General features: G+C 39.7%; 4 protein-coding genes and 1 non-coding gene across 5 annotated transcripts; all 5 read right to left on the bottom strand.

Moving 5' to 3' along the window:
* Nucleotides 1-67: 67 nt before the first annotated feature.
* On the bottom strand, nucleotides 68-1,267 carry GLRG_09765 (uncharacterized protein; the record flags this gene model as incomplete). Its single annotated transcript, XM_008100450.1, has 4 exons — nucleotides 68-536; nucleotides 600-1,003; nucleotides 1,058-1,125; nucleotides 1,186-1,267. The coding sequence occupies 4 exons, from the start codon at nucleotides 1,265-1,267 to the stop codon at nucleotides 68-70; spliced, it is 1,023 nt and encodes a 340-aa protein (XP_008098641.1).
* A 1,847-nt stretch (nucleotides 1,268-3,114) lies between these two features.
* GLRG_09766 (dihydrodipicolinate synthetase) lies at nucleotides 3,115-4,071 on the bottom strand (the record flags this gene model as incomplete). The annotated part of the gene is made up of 1 exon (XM_008100451.1): nucleotides 3,115-4,071. One exon carries the CDS (start codon nucleotides 4,069-4,071, stop codon nucleotides 3,115-3,117), a length of 957 nt encoding a protein of 318 aa, XP_008098642.1.
* Nucleotides 4,072-4,612: 541 nt separating this feature from the next.
* GLRG_13241 lies at nucleotides 4,613-4,704 on the bottom strand. The gene has a single exon. It is a non-coding gene; the product is annotated as a tRNA-Pro (tRNA).
* Nucleotides 4,705-14,622: 9,918 nt separating this feature from the next.
* On the bottom strand, nucleotides 14,623-15,615 carry GLRG_09767 (uncharacterized protein; the record flags this gene model as incomplete). The annotated part of the gene is made up of 1 exon (XM_008100452.1): nucleotides 14,623-15,615. The coding sequence occupies one exon, from the start codon at nucleotides 15,613-15,615 to the stop codon at nucleotides 14,623-14,625; it is 993 nt and encodes a 330-aa protein (XP_008098643.1).
* A 423-nt stretch (nucleotides 15,616-16,038) lies between these two features.
* GLRG_09768 (alcohol dehydrogenase) lies at nucleotides 16,039-17,000 on the bottom strand (the record flags this gene model as incomplete). The annotated part of the gene is made up of 2 exons (XM_008100453.1): nucleotides 16,039-16,216; nucleotides 16,363-17,000. 2 exons carry the CDS (start codon nucleotides 16,998-17,000, stop codon nucleotides 16,039-16,041), a joined length of 816 nt encoding a protein of 271 aa, XP_008098644.1.
* Nucleotides 17,001-17,213: the final 213 nt, after the last annotated feature.

Consider the following 17,213-nt stretch of genomic DNA (forward strand, 5'->3'; position numbering starts at 1 on the left):
ATGGTCGTTGTAAATCGGAAAGTCATAAGATGACGAGTGTATGTTCATTGTGCCACGAGCAATCAGCTCACCCAGCCCTCAATGCTTCCACGTCGCACGTCGTCTTCCCCTTCATGTAAGCGCCGAATATTATCGCCGCCCCCTTTTCCGGGCTGGGGTCCGGGGTCGTCTGGGCCAGTGCGTTCGCCCCGTGGGTCTCGGGGTCGAACAAGCCGGCCGTGCTGTCTAACCTCGTCGCGGACGTCTGCTGGCATAGCGCATGTGGGGCCGCCATCTCGAGGCATTTGTCGTCTTCGGCGTGCGTGTCGACGGTTTCCGTGGTGATCTCGACCTCGCGCGTGACAAAGATGGCCCCCATGCTGATTTGTAGCACAGGCCAGAAGACGGGTAACGAGGCGCAGATGGCGGCGACGTCGATCTCGAGAATGGCGAGGGTCATCGGCAGCGGTGTGTACCACGTAATGTCGAGTGTGGGATATGTGCCGGCCCGGGATTTCAGTATTTCGACGAAGCGCCAGGTAGTCAGCATCAAAACACTTGTGCAATTTGGTCAGCTGGATGGGTTTTACCTCCTATTGGCTCGAGAATCCCCAACTTACACGGTTCCTAGTAGGAATAAGCAGAGAACGCTCTTACGAGATTTCTCGTTGGCTTTATTGTTCAAGTATAATGGTAGCGGTATGGCGTAGATGGTGAAGTCCAGAACCATGTTGGTCGTCCCATGAATTGCGTATGTCCAGATCAACCTCTCAGCAGTCTGAGATCCGAAACCCCAGCGAGCTTGGGACGGTATGGTCCAATCCCAGTACGCAGCAACAGGTATGCATGGAACCCATGCCAGGAAGGTATACGCAATACCCCACAATGTCGTAATAACCAAAACGACGATGGTAAAGGTGCGCGTTTTGGTACCGCGCTCGAATATGCGAAGGTATTGCAGAAGAATGGCAATTTTGATTGTACAAGTAGAGATGGGCAGGGTTCCATTGCAAACGTAGAATATCTGTTTCAAATGTCAGAGAGCGCAACTGAGTACGAAAGGTGGCAGGGGAATCACCCTCATGTAATCTGCGATCTCTTTGGGCGCAAGGTAAAGCAGATGCTGGCCCAGTCCATTATCGGTTGCTGGAGTCGGGGTACCATCAGTCGTCGTTCTCTTGGTCAATATAAGAGAGCATGACATACCAATGCAGATGCCAATGGTTCCGACCGATAGCGAGATCACCACAAGAACCAGAAAGAAGTCATCCCAGCCACAGGCACGCATGACGAATATACGGCACCATATCCTTAGCGTCACACATAATACCGTTAATATCTGTGTCGGCGATTAAGTATGATAGCACAAGTCAACGTCCGGCCTCTTCTGTAACTCACCAGGAATGAAATCACGACGCCAAGTATCACCGGTTTGTTGTTCAATGGCGGTACGGGATCGTGGAGGTTGTCGGCTTTTCCTAGAAGATCGTAAAAGGACGTCATGTTGGCCGAATCACGCCGACGAGGAAGCCGCTACAGAGGTGGACGAGACCACTTGCATATCAATATGTACGTCTGCTATTGACGCAAAGGCCCAAGTTGATCGTTGATGGGGTTGAAAGCCTGGGAACAGGAAGTTACAAAGTCTAGAGGACGAGTCCGGAGGGGATGGCGAGTGGGTGTGGGAGGCTCGGGGCCCTTATGGGGTCACACAATGGAAACAGATGCTGTGCTTGCGTAGGTCCGTCTGGGTGCATTCGGCATAGCACGATAAACGCCTCAAGGCGCGACTGTCAGGTGGAAACGAAGTTCCGGAAGGCGAATAGAAACAAAAAGTCGGATAGCCCTCTTCATTGCACATGTCTCACTCCGACGGGCACTCGCACGCGTGAAAAGAGAGGGTCATACGGGGACAACCGTTTCACCTTGGCCATATCCTCACTGTCTCTCCCAGGACATGCGGTTGAACCAAGACTTCTGGCTGTCACGGTGTGCTGGGACAGCATATTGACACATGCCGCAATGGACGTGGACGGATGGTCCCTGAAGGCGGCCGCGTCGGGTTAGGACGGGTCTCGCTCATCCGGAACATCGCCTCATTTAGACCAAAGAAACTCCCACTCCAGGAAAGGCGAACCGTGCCCTCCTGCTCTGTCAAAAGCGGCTGTAGGATTCTGGAAGCTTGCTTGGCGCACGTCTAGCCGCTGATCTCGCTAGACGTTTTCGGATGGGCCTTCTTCTATTGAGACGCCCGCTTCATTGTGTGGCTGTGGCGCGAGAGGTCCAGATGGTATGTGGACGCATGCAATGATTCGATAACTCCACACACCATGATCATCAATGTCATGTATGGCGTCTGTGAGCCGTGGTGCCGTCTGGCCTTGCTGACCGTTTCCCTTGTTTGCTATAATAGCTCTGCGCTGTGGCTGACCTATTGCGAGGTTTATCGTTTCGTGTAGCTTCAGGGGCTCTTTGACTATTTGCTGTGAGGAATGCATCGTTCGATTTCGTGGTAAGTTCATGATTCTTATCCCTACCCTCACGTTGACCATCCAAGACAGTCCACATAAGCTACATTTCAGCTTGTACCACCGACTGCGCGTGGTTTTGCAGTGCTAACAGTGTATCGACATGTTGTAGCGCAACACCACACTTGACGCTATATATCTGGTGTCCAGGAACCAGAAGCCGCAAGGTCCGGTTGAAAGGTTTCCAATTACAATCGGTCTGTCCGATGTCACCTCACTTGACCTGGGATGTTGACGCACATCCCTTGGCACGTCGGAGGAGGCACTGATAGTATTTGCTGAATGCCTCGCCTGGCTTCATCCGGAGATTCTCGTTCGCATTGCTGTCAGCTAACTTGAATTTTAGTTGATCAACTTGGGACTAATCTTGGCCAGGATCACGATTCGTTGTGAAATCCAATGCTGTATATATCTATGATATCGTAGGCTTATTAAGCCAGTCCGTTCATGCTACTTCGTTCTGCTCTACAACTGCCGGCCTTTTAGCTATTCAACGACATAGTTTGTCCTTTGGTTTCGTCTGACGCCCACCGACCTTAACCATCTGCCGTGCGGGGCGCCTCGACGTTGGAGCAGGCACATGCTCAACCGCTGAAAGCCAAACGACTCAACTGGAACCCGCAAGTTCCTCCTCGACCTTGTTGAGCTCATCCATCAGGTAGTGCACCGCCTTCTTCTGGTCTTCGCTCGCGGGCAAGTAAGGACTCCGCGGCTGGAACAGCTTATCCTGTCCCTTCAACCCGGCGCGCGGCGCCGTGAAAACGGAGGCGGCGTACTTGACGGTCGCGATGCCCGCCTTGGTGGCCTGCTCGGCAATGGCGGCCTTCTGGTGGAGCTCCAACGCCTCCTGGATCTTGCCCTCGGCGTGCAGCTTGTAGATCTGCACCGTCACGCGGGGGAAGACGTTGGCGAAGGCCGCGATGCAGCCCGCGCTGCCGGAGGCGAGGCCGCCGAGGAGGAAGTCGGACTGGCCGCCATAGGTGGCGAACTTGTCTGCCGGCAGCTCGGCGGACAGGCGGACAATCTTTGCGACGGAGCCGCATGTGAGCTTCACGCCGACGATGGTCTCGTGCTTCTTGGCCAGCTTGGCGATGGTGCTGCTGTCGAGGTCGATGCCGTTGCATACGACGGGGAAGTTGTAGATGACGATGGGCAGAGGGGTCTTCTCGGCGACCTCGTTGAAGAAGCGGTCGATGACGGCGGGAGTCGTCTGCTTGCCGAAATACGCAGGGGGCAGAACGAGCGCGGAGTCGGCGCCGGCCTCCTTGGCGTCGTTGATGAGCTCGAGGACCTGCTTGACCGAGTGCATGCCGCAGCCGGCCATGATGGGAAAGTCGGGGCCGGTCGCCTTGCGGGCGGTGGCGATCAGGGCCTTGCGCTCCTCGCGGGTCAGGAGAAACTGTTCAGCATTGGTGCCGAGGATGACAAGGCCGGCGAGGCCCGTCTTGGACAGGTAGGAGTAGTACTTTGTTTGCGCCTCAAGGTCAAGCTCGTCGGTATCGGGGTTGAAGAGAGTTACTGCGGGGGCCCAAATGCCGCTGGGGGGAATCTTGGTGCGGGACATTATGACGGATTTGTGCGGACGGACTAACGGGTTGGCACCGTGAGACGAGTATGATGGCCGGTGGTTTCTGAATCTGTATGGGTTGACGAAAACACAACAACGACCCAAGAAGACTTTATTGCCAACGGATCGGCTATGCAGGCCGAGGCTGGTTTCCTTCAGGCTCGGGAACGCATCCGTCAGATAGGAGAATGGTCAGATAACACGGGTTACTGTCGGATATCCGCCCCGAATCTTGACCCGATTCCCCCGCATTTAAGGCCGAGACCGGCCGAGCATGGACAGGGGGTATTTCCGGCCGTCGCCCGAAAGTCCCCTTTTTCCACACAAGGACCTAATACCTACTATCAATGAGCTGTGCACACCTCAGAGCGCATGCGGTGGGCCACCAGCTAGCCAAGAGCAGTAAGACGTGTGATCTTTCTAGCAACAACACAAAAGCGTGCGACTCCTCACGGACCGATGCCCCAAGTTCGCAGGCTTTTCTGCAATACTTGCACAAAATATAGCTCAACCTGCTGCAAGGCGGAACAAAAGAGAAGGCCCTGGCCAGGGATCGAACCTGGGACCTCTTCCATGCGAGTTGCTGGTGAACAGCCCTAAGGAAGAATCATACCGCTAGACCACCAGGGCTTGGCGAGTTGGGAACTCACGATGTTCCGCTTGGATGGCGGGGCCTCGCGGAGCCATGTCATGTACCGATGGGCTAGGCTCTAGTGGCAGTGTTTGTGGGAATCACAGATCAAAATCATGAAAATGCCGTCTCCAGGATGCTTTAATACCATGTTGTCAATTGTTAGGTGCCCAGAGCGGGGCCCTAGGGGGGCACTAGAGTAAGACTAAGACTAAATAAACTAGTCACTAAAAAAATAACAAAAAAAGAAAACTCTATAGAAGATAAGGGTTAGAGGAGGCATATTAGAATAATTATTATAATTAAACCCTAACTATACTTATTACTAACTCCTTTACTTAATACTATCCCTACCTCTAATACGTTTTAATATCTCCTTATCCTTAGGTGTATTAACTACTAGAGTAGTAATAATATCTACTAGATCCTAAACTATAGCCTAGTAATAAGGGAGCACTATAATAAGATAACTAACGCCTAATATAACTAAGTCTATACTAGTAAATAAGTAGTATGCTATTAACTTAGGTAAGCTATTAAAAAAAAAGCTAAGGGCTTTTCTAGAGGAGGAAGTAAAAAAGGTAAAAAAAAAGAAAATAATTAACTAAATTAAGGCCCTTTAAAGTAGTATATTTATAGAAGATATATAAAAGGAGATAGAGATAACTACTAATTTAATATAGTTAGATAGGTAATAAATTAGTTAACTATCTAGGAGCTAGAAGGGCTATAGCTAGTAACGGCCGGTCTTATAGACTACTAACAGGTGGGGACAAGTGGGGCACCCGCTAGGACCCACCGGTCGGTAGGATATCGGCCTAACTAATGGATCCACTGGTAAGGCCGAGAAGTAGGTCTAAGGTCGGCTGTATTGTCCTGTGATAAGTGCCCCCCCTTAATTAAAATAATTATTATATAGTAATTATTTAGAAAAGAAAAGAAAAAGGGAAAATACCTAACTAGTAGTGTAATAACCTAATCTAACTATAGATCTTAGGCTTCTATATAGCTATTATAGCTATATAGAGGGGTATACCTAAGGTTAATAGTTATTATAGTTATTATAGTTATTACTATATCCCTTAGAGTATCTATTATTATACTTATTTCTATAGTTATTAAAGTCCTTATATCCCTTAGCGTTATCTCTAATAGTGTTACTATTATTACTATAGTCCTAGTTACTATTATAAGTAGGCTGGCTTAGATATAGGTATAACGGCTAGGCTAGTAAGGCTAGCTGGCTGTAAGCTAGCTAGCTATAAGTAGGCTAGCTGTAAGTAGCCTAGGTTAATTAATCTAGCTTATAGGGATATTTATTATAGTTATTATAATAATCCCCTGTTAAGTAGATTAATCTGTTATTATTATCCTAGGGACTAGTCTCTGCTATATAGCTAGTATTATTATCTTTATTATCTTCCTTATCCTTATTATAAAGGTTATCTTAGGTATCTTAACCTCTATACTAGGCAGCTTTATAGGGTAGTACTAGTAGATAGTTAAAAGCACGTTGCTTCTAGAGTTAGCTTACTACCTTTTACTCCTAAGTCTACTAGTAGAGGGGTTAAGGTTTACCTCCTAGTAGGTAACCTCTACTAAATCCTTATTACTAATATTCTTAGGCACCTGCCTTAAAGTGCCTTCTTAGTGCTTTTATATACTTATATACTAAGGGATGTAGGTTAGGTGTAATATAGCTAGGTAGTAGTAGTAGTATTAGTAGTAATAGTCTAGTGTATCTTAGTAGTAGTAAGGTGTTTCTTAGCGGTAGTAATAATAGTAGTGGTAATAGGCTATTATCTCTCTATTTATCTCTAGTAACTATTCTTTTATAAAGAGCCTTAATAGCTAGGTTGAGTTTTGTAGCAGTAAGGAGAGTTAGTAGCACTAGTGATATAGAGCGCTTGCTTATAGGTAAAGGGGCTGTTAATAGCAGTAATAGCGAAGTTAATAGTAAAGATAGCTAGGATAGTAATAGCGATAGGGGCTTGTAGTCTAGTAGATAGTAGAAAAGGGCGTTCTATAACGTGAAGTCTTAACAGTAAAGTTAGCAGTAATAGGTGTAGTTATTTACGTATATATAGTAAAAAAGTGCAGATCTTAAGGGAAATCTAGTATTACACTTCTAGTAAGGCTTAGGTTAATAACGTTATTATTTAAGCTCTTTAATTAATGGTAGCTCTAGTAGCAGTAGATTTAATAAATTAATAGGTAAAAAAGAGGGTAAAAAGGAGTGTAATAGAGGAAAAAAAGGATAGTAAAAGTAAGGGTATTAAACGTAAGGGTGTTAGCTAGAGGGATAGCGGCTCTAGCTGGGTTAGGAGGTCTGGCGATGGCCGGGCTGGCAGGCAAAAAACTCTGCTGGTGGGCGCATATTGGCGACCGGCTGGTGAAGGAATATAGGCTTCTGATTAGTTGCCTCTAAGATGACTAATTAAATAGCTCTTGGATAGTAGTTGGCGTATTTGCCTCTTATTGAGTTGATTGATGGCGGCAGAGGGTTAATTACCTATGGATTGTAACGTAGTTGTGCTACTACTTGATATGGTTAGATAGGTGATGGATTGGTTAACTATCTAGGAGCTAGAAGGGCTATAGCTGGCAACGGCTGGTCTTATAGACTGCTGACAGGTGGGGATAAGTGGGGCACCTGCTGGGACCTACCGGTCGGTAGGATATTGGCCTGACCGATAGATCCACTAGCAAGGCCAAGAAGTAGGTCTAAGGTTAGCTGTATTGTCCTGTAATATAATCCCTAACTAAAGACTAAGTAACCTTATACTAATATACTTTTAAAAAAATTACTTACCTTAAGGTATAAGAAGGAAAACTAAAATAAACTATAAGAATTCTTATTTTAGTTAGAAATATATTTTAATATAATAAAAAATAAGTTTATAACTAATAATAATAAAGTAAGATATACTAGTACTATACTAAAAAGTAACTTAGTATATAAATAAAGAAAGTATATAGGTTTTTATTATAAAAGTAAGATTAGTAAAGTGCCTTAAGAAGTTATAAAAGACTAGCTAAAGGTAGATGTTACTAATAATAATATATAGGCTTTTAGTACTACTATAAAGCTAAATACTATATAATAAGCCTTAAGCTAGTTATACTAATAATTTATTAATAAGTATAAAATAGTTAAAAAGAAGTGCCTTAACCCCTAAATAAAGAGGTAGTAAGTAGTCTATATTTTAAACTAGGTGCTCTTAAACCTAAGGACTTATATACTTACTAAGGGGCTACTAGCTACCTACTAAAAGTTAGATAATATAGTAAAAAAAGTAAAAACACTTACTAAAACCTATATAAGAGAGGTATTAAGAGGATAGCTAAGGTAAGGTTAGAAAAAAAAAAGCTACTAAGGGGTAGTAGTATAACTAATAACTATAAACGCCCCCTTAACTAAAGCTACTAGTATATACTTAACACTAATAGCTATAATACTAGTAGGTATACTTATATTAAAGCTAAAGGTTAAGAAAAAAGAAAAAAGTATAACACCTTAGCTAGAGAGGACCTAAGGACTACTTACTTATTATAACTATAAGAAGCCTAGGCACTAGTTAGCTAGGTATAGTAAGAAGAAGTACTATAAGTATAAATAACTATAACACTTAAAGAGATAGTACGCCCTAACGCTAATAGAGGTTAATAGTATTAAGCTCTCTTAAGATAAAAAACTATACTACTACTTTAAGGTAGATTTTTATACTAAGATAAATAAGATATAAAAAAAAAGGAGAGTACTAATTAATCTTAATATAAATAAAAATATACTACACTAAAGGATATTATATATAGAGGTACTAGTAGAGGTAAGCTAGAGGGGCCTAGCGCTCTAAAGTATATAAAAAAATAAGGCCCTAGACTATAAAATAAAAAAAGTAGTAATAAAAGTTATAAATAATATAAAGGTCTTAGGAATATAAAGCTATACCTTTTAAGTTAGTAATATAGCTAGGTATAACACTATTCTAAAGATCCCCTAAGGATAAGTAGTATAACTAAATATAAAGTAAGTAATAATTAGTTAGATATACTTACTAAAAAAAGACTACCTCTAACTTATCTAAAGTAAGTAAGAAATTAAGAAGGTATATAAAAAGTCTAAGGCTATTCTAGCCTATTAACTAATAATCTACTACCTATAATATAGGGGGATAAGAAAGCACTAAAAATACCTTATTATAACTAAAAAGAAGAGGTAGAGGCTAAATAAGACAAAGGAATAAAGGCTACCTTACTAGAGGCCTATAAGAAATAAGTATATATATTTAATATAAGCCTAGTAGCCTAGCTAGTAAGTAATAAAAGCTACTTATATATAATTAATTTAGAGCTAGAGGTAAAAGCGCTATTTAGCTTTATCTACCTATTAGCTAAGAAAAAACTAAAGGAATTAAGGATATATATTAATAAGTTACTTAAAAAAGGCTAGATTAAACACTTTATAAGCCTAGTAAAGGCGCTAATCCTCTTTATTCTTAAGAAGAAAGGTAAGCTATATCTCTATATAGACTATAAAAGGCTTAATAAAGTAACTATTAAGAATTATATACTACTACCCCTTATTAGTAAGATCCTTAACTATTTAGTAAAAGTAAAGTAGTATATAAAGCTAGACCTAAAGGACGTATATTACTAAGTAAGGATTAAAGTAAGTAATAAATAAAAAACAGCCTTTTATACTTACTATAAACACTTTAAATATTATATTATACTATTTAGGCTAGTTAATATACTAGTAATATTCTAGGTGTATATTAATAATACCCTTACTAAGCTAGTAAATATTATATATATTATTTACTTAGATAATATCTTAATCTTTATAAAAAATAAAGAAAGTTATATAAAAGTAGTTAAGTAGGTACTAAGCTAGTTAGACACTATAAAGCTATATATAAACCCTAAGAAGTATATTTTCTATACTTAGTCTATTAGGTTCCTAAGTTTTATAGTGTCTAATAAAGGGATTACTATAAAGTATAAGTAAGTATAAGTAATAGTAAAGTAGCTACTCCCTACTAGCGTTAGGGAGATCTAGGTTTTCCTAAGGTTTATAAGATTCTACTAGTAATTTATTAAAAACTACTTTAAGGTATATACACCTTTAATAAACAGGCTAATATCTAAAGTAGTAAAAAAGTAAGTAATAATATAAAAGGTAGAGGAGGCTTTTTATAAGCTTTACGCCTTATTTACCTAGGCCTTAATCCTTTAGTATTTTAACCTTAAGTTACTTATATAAGTTAAGATAAATATATCTAACTTTATAATTAGTATAGTAATATACTAGCTTTATAAAAAAGTATAGTACTTAGTAGCCTTTATATTATAAAAGCTATAAAAAGTAAAACTTTATTATAAGGCACTAGAGGTAAAGCTACTTATAATTTATAAGGTAGTAATTTACTAAAGACACTACTTACTATATATATAATATTAAATAGTGTTTTTAATAGACTATTTAAGGTACTACTACCTAGCTACTAAGCCCTAACTTAATAGTTACTAAGCCTAGCTACTATAAGATTTATTATTATTTAACTTTAAGATTAAGTACTAGCCTAAGAAGGATAATATAGTAAATAGGCTCTTATAATAGCTAGACTACTAGCCTACTAAAGAAGAGGAGAAAAAAGTATATAGTATGTTCTTAGTAGATTTCCTTAGTAGATTTAAAAAACAGGTTATAACGTTTAGATATAGTAAGTTACTAGGTCCTAAGTTACTAAACTAAAGACAGCTTATTACTAACTTAAAAAATAAGATTATTATAATATAACTAGTAGATAAGTAGGCCTAATTAGAAAAGTAGTAATAACTAAGTAGTTAATAAATAAAAAGAAAAAATAAAGCACTATAGTATAATAAAAGACTATTTATCCCTAATAGGTATATAGTAAAAATAAAGTTACTAGTAGTATTTTATAATAAGCTAGCTAGGGGTTACCTAGAAGTAAACTATACACTTAAATATATTAGATAAATATATTTCTAGAAGTTAATAAAGAAGGACGTTAAGAAGTATATAAAGACTTATATAATATACTAGTAAACTAAACTAAGGCACTACTTACTATATAAAAAGCTAGTGCCCTTACTAGTGCTTAGCTAGCTATAAGAATATATAACTATAAACTTTATTATAAAGCTACTAAAGTTAAAAGGCTTTAATAGTAAGGTATATAATAGTATTTTAGTAGTAATAAATAAGCTTATAAAGTATACTATTTACTTACTTACTTAAAAGACTATTATAGTAAACTAGCTAGTAACCTTTTTAGTAAATAAAGTATTCTTAAGATTTAGTATCCCTATAGTAATAATATTAAATAAAGAATCCTTATTTACTAGCTATTTCTAAGTAGTAGTATACTACTAGCTAGCTATTAAGTAAAAACTTAGTACTACTTACTACCCCTAAATAAATAAATAAATAAAGTAGTAAAATTAAAATATAAAATACTTCTTATAAGCCTTTTATAATATAAAGTAAGATAATTAGGTTAAATAGCTTTTAATAGTAAAATTTATTTATAATAAGGTATAGTATAAAGTAACTAAGGTATTACTAGTAAAAGCCCTTATAAGTTACGCCTTATAAAACCTTTATAATATAAGACTAATAAAATAAAAACTAGTAAAGGTCTTTATAGCCTATAAAAAAGTTAAGAAGCTAAGAAGCTAAAGGGCTACTATTATTAGTATACTAAAGTCTATAAGCTAGACCTATAAGAAGTAGTATAACTAAAAAAGGATAAATATTAAGTTTAAGGTAAAAAAAAAGGTCTTATTATTAGCTAAATTTATTAAGTAAAAATAACTATTAAAAAAGCTAATAAATAAGTATTTTAAACTTTTTATAGTAATATAAGTAGTTTTTAGTAAGAAAGCCTATAAACTAAATATAAAAATAAAGTACTATATTTATAATATATTCTTACTATCTTAGCTAGAGAAGTTTAAGAAAGCACTAGTAAAGCCTTAGCCTATTTAGATTAAAAAAAAAGAGGATATATATAAAGTAGACTAAATAGTAGTATATAAAGGACTATAGTAAAATAGGTAGTACTTTATTAAATAAAAAAAATATAGTAAGAAAAAAAATTTATAAAAGCTATAAAAAAATATATCTAAGGATTTATAGTAAGACTATAAGTAGGGGGTTACTAGGGGGGTATAAAAAGGACACTAAGTAAAAGTAAGTACTTAGCCTAAAAGGCTAGATTTTTTTTTTATTCTTTAGCACTAAAGCTAGAAAGTATATAGCCTAAAGGCTAGGTATCTAAAGCCTATAGTAGCTAGAAAAAAGAAAATAAAACTAAAAAAAGGCCTAAAAAGAGGGGAGTACTAGGGGGGTAGTAGCACCTACTTCTCCTCTTTATTTTTACCTTTACTAGGCGTACTAAAGGCTATATTACCTTTAAACTAAAAGTTAAAGTTAGTAAAGTGCTAAAATAAAAGTTAGTAACTAAGGAGTAGTAAGGGGTTACTAAGGGGAAGAATAATATATAACCTAAGAGTAAGTAGTAGCCTACTTAAAGAAAAAGGCGCCTTAGGCCTTAATAGTCTTAGTCTACTTTTTAAGGAGTACGTTTTAGTACTAAAGCGCTATAGTAACTACCTTAGCTAACTTAGCTAGAAAAGTAGTAGTAATAGTAAAAGCCTTAAGGGCTATAACCTTATAGCTATAAAAAAGCTACTTTTCCTCTTTAGCTTTAGCCTTATACTTAGTATTAAAGGCCTTAGTAGTATTTACTTTTTTTTAAAAGGCTTTTTTAACTATAGTTTAAGTAGTAGTAACCTCTTTTTATATAAGAGGTTAGTTAAAAGGTAGTTATAAAGTACTAAGAGGGATATACCTTATAGTAGTAGTAGTTAGTATATATAGTACTATTATAGTAAAAGGCCTTAAAGACGTTCTTAAAAGTAAAAGTAGTAGAAGTTATAATATAAGTAGTCTATAAGGAGTTAGTAAGAGGTTACTAAAGTACCTCTTACTTATAAAAAAAAGATAATAATATAAAAATACTTATATAAATATACTTCTTACTATATATCTTAGTATACTAAAAGCACTTATTACTAGTAGCTAATAGTATAATTAGGACTAAGATATAAGTAAAAAAAGGCCCTTAAGGGGTACTAAGGTATTAAATACTTACTAGTAGTCTTAAGGTAGTAAAAAAACTTAGCCTTAGTATTAGCTATATTTATATACTAAATAAATATAGCCTAAAGGTAGTAATAGTATAAAATAAAATAAACTATAGTATAGTTATTTTTATTTTTTTTATTTAAAAAGCTAATAAACTAAAAAAGTAATAAGGAAGTAGTAGTAAGGCCTTTAGTGCTCTTAAGAGTAGTAAAAGTAGTAGTATTAGTAATAGTAGTAGTATTAGTAAAAGTAGTAGTAAATATAATAGTAATAGTAAGAGAGCTAGTAGTACTAGTATTATTACTAATATTATTACTATTACTATTACTATTAAGTAGTAATAATAATAATAATAATAAAAAAATAATAATAATAATATAAAAGTATTATAAAAAAATAAGTAATAAAGAAATTAATAAAAACCTAAGTTAATTTAAATTACTTATTTTAAGTTAGTATTAAGAAAAAGGCTAGTTATAATAATAACTTAAGCTTATAAAGTTAAGACTAAATAAGCTTTAGTAAAAAAGGCTAGCTAAAACTAAAAGGTTACTAGTACTAACTATAAAAAGTAAAATAAGAATTCTTTTTTATTATAAAATTAATATAACTTAAAACTTAATAAATAGTTAATAAAAAAGCTAAATATTATAATAATAAAAATAATAAAAAGTATATAGTACTTAAAAAGGTACTATAAAGCTTAGTTAATAAAAAGTATTAAAAAGTATTATAAGTAAATAAAGTGTCCTTATTATAAAGTAAGTAGTCCCTTACTAAGTAAGGTAATATAAGACTTATACTTTAGGCTAAAAGACTAAACTATATTAAGAAAGTAGTAGTTAGGGCCTAGCTAAAACGTAATAGTATAAAAGTAAGGCTAAAAGTAAATAGTTAGCTAAAAAGATAACTACTTATTTAGTAGCCTACTAGGCCTAATAGGTATTCCTAAACGTCTCTTAAGATACTAAAAGATAAGTATAAGGTATAAGGCTTAGCTATTAAATAGTCTAAGTAGCTAATAAAAAGACTACTAGTAGGTAACTAGCTTAAGGCTTTAAGAGATTAAAAGTTAGGTATAAGGCTTAGCTATTAAATAGTCTAAGTAGCTAATAAGGGGGCTACTAGTAGATAGCCTACTTAAGGTCCTAAGGGTAAGACCTTAGAGGGGGGGGATTATATTAAGTGCCTAGAGTAGGGCCCTAGGGGGGCACTAAAGTAAGACTAGGACTAAATAAACTAGTTACTAAAGGAATAATAAAAAGGGAAAACTCTATAGAAGATAGGGGTTAAAGGAGGTATATTAAAATAATTATTATAATTAAACCCTAACTACGCCTATTACTAACTCCTTTACTTAATACTATCCCTGCCTCTAATATTAATATTAAATCCTAAGTTAGGCAACACAGCTAGGCTTCCTCTAGCTTGTCACTATTACGTCTTGCGCTGCGTTAAAAACTTGTGGCTTGAGACCTATTATAGACACACATTCGAAGGTAACGAGGGTGACTACGTCGTCACCAAGGGAGTACGTGCCTCAAGTGCGTTTCTCTCTCTCTGAATTTGACGTGCTCTAAGCAGTGTTCTAAGCAACACGTGGAGAAATATTATTCTGAATGTTAGATACCCTTTTATACCGTTATATTCGGTGTGATGAACCGCAACATCAGATCGCCAGTGTCGAAGACCATCGTACAAGAACCAGCTACGTTGATATACTCTATCTATCAAGTCTTCAAGGGGATCCCGCCGCCAGTGTCTTATCCTTATGCCGTTCCCTCATCAGCCGACGCCGATCACGTATCGCCACGTTCCACTCTTTTGCTACTTTATATGCAACGAGTGCCCCAAGAGCTACAAGGACGCCGCAGGATACAAAGATCATCAGGACGCTGAACCAAAGGGCAACATTGTCCGCGCCGCCGCCGCCGCCATTACCTCCTCCGCTCCCCTCGCCAACCGCGATGATGACCTGTAACCCGCTCAGGACAACCGAAATGACACCCATGGCAAACAGAATGGGGACGTAGAATCGCGCCAGATACGGCCCGTACTGATACTCCACCCTCTGGAAGTGCGACTTCCGAAGCAAGAGGGGCGCGTAGAAGTTTAGTCGCGTCAGGCGGATCTCCCCGTAGTTGTATCTCTGGGAGACATCTCCGTCTTGGATATCGGCCAGGCGCGACGTAAAGTTGCAGAACTGCGTCCACGTAACATCGGCGGGGATGAGACTAAGGCTGTGGTCCTGGGCGATGCGAAAGTCAGATTCGTATTTGATCAGGTAGTAATAAGTCCGGATGAATCCCAACGCCGCCCGCCGAACCCGGCCTTCGTTTCCCTTCGGCCCATTTTCAGCACCAAGGTGATCCCTCCAAAAGGCATGCGAGCCGACGTATCGCGGCAGCGGCTTGATGAAGATCCGGTCGTTGATCCACACCAGATGGAGCTTGGGGTCCTCCGTGACAACGATTGTACGGCGCTTCACGATTTGACGGTGAAGCGGGGAGATGTTCCGGCTGTCCTGCTTCGACATCCACCACAGTTTATCGGCCACTGTATCTAAATCGTCGTTGCAGAACTCCGTAGTCAAGAACTGGCGGACCTTCTCCTGGTCATCTAGACGAACGCGCAGGTGTCCAGGCACATGATGAGCCGCCTCTTTCGCAACCCCCAAGTCCGGCAGCAACTGGTGATCTACTTCAAAGGGTGGATTTTGGAAGCTCAACATGGTTGTTTGTTTGCATTGTAGAAGTCAACTTCATTTCGAACATCAGCGAGCCCTTTTGGGCCATCAGGCTGCAGCCTGCATATCACGTGAATGCAGTGCCACCTCACCTTGACTGGGGGGCGGTTCCAGGCACCTATCGTGTCCCAAGGCAGGCTGGCGCCTAAGTTACCCAAAGTGGCGATTTTTCTCGATGCGAACTGCGCCCTTCCGCGGAGCTCGTCGTGGGACGGCCTTTTCCCACACATGATTGGGTTACAGGATTCTTTACACAAGAGTATTTTTTCGAGGCATGCTTTAATACGCTCAATACCGATTTCAGTCTAATCAGCGTCTCTTATTTTGGTTTCTCCATGTGTCCGTCTATATATCTCTCTCATGTTCATCTCTGCCTCCGCACCCCTCCATCGTCGTCCGTCCAGATGTCTAAGGCATAGCTGCTTTCCTTGACCGGGATAGAACAGCCAACAGCCCCATCGAGACCACATACCCTGCTCCTTCATCTGCGTCCTCGCGCGGTGTCCGATCGTGTCCTCGATGAAGGCGCCTCTCGGTATCGCCAATCTTGTCGGGAACACCCTGGACAAATAGTGCTGCGTGGACGCTATGTGTGGTTTATCATGCCAAAAGAACATGGGTGTTAGCGGCACCTTGGTCGTCGGATAAGACTGCGGAACGAATTTATGCTTCAGCTTGGCCGTCAAAGCCCGTAAATGTGGAAATTCTTGGACATGGGCGCTCTCGGCATACTGCAGCATCCGGACCGATGGTAGGCAGATGTACTTCACGGGGCCCTCTTCATCCCTGTCGTTGGTCTCCATGACATCCAGAATCGGCGCCACAGGGATGTCGTAGACAATTGTCCAGTCGTGCTGATGGATCCAAACGTAGGGCGTTGTCGTTATCCTCAGAGCCGTCCGCACAGCTAACCCGAACCCCAACCTCTCCGACGGCTCCACGAAGGAAACCCGTCCGTCTTTCGTCCGGCTCACCGTGTAAGTTGCAAAGTTTGTCGTGACGGATGCCGCTCGGCCACTGTAGCCATACTCGGCTTCCCCTTGCTCTTGGGTTAACTCATCCTTGCTGTCGGGTTGGCCATATACTCTCAACACCAGATCTTTGACGTTCTCCTTGTATCTGAGATACGCCGCCGCTCCTTCTTCCGTGACTTGGCCTTTCTTCAACCTAGCGACCTCGCCAACGCGCTCAAATGTGTCAAGGACGACGATGATGCGACATGCCAGCAGGTCGTCGCAGCAGAGGCGGATAGATTGGAATACCGCGTCTAGAAGCTCAGTAGAGGGTGCGGAGGGTGTTGGCGATGTGGTGACGATGAGCGTCAGACTATCAAATATCGGTGCTCGTGTTGTTAGCCGAGGGGTTGACATGATGGCTTGTTGTTCGCAAGTGAACGGGGAAATATTTTGCAAGTGAGACCGAGTCACTGGGAGGAGGTACGTACTTATCGGAGTTAAGCTTCGGAGCCAAGTGGGACATTGGGCCGATGGGCACCGGCCGAGCCCGGCAAGCGACCAAAAACAATATTGTGTGATTGAGGGGAACCGAGGGACATGGGCTTGACTTAAGTTGTTGTCAAATGT

The sequence above is a fragment of the Colletotrichum graminicola genome (assembly GCF_000149035.1).
Source record: "Colletotrichum graminicola M1.001 genomic scaffold supercont1.52, whole genome shotgun sequence".
Lineage (NCBI taxonomy): Eukaryota > Fungi > Ascomycota > Sordariomycetes > Glomerellales > Glomerellaceae > Colletotrichum > Colletotrichum graminicola.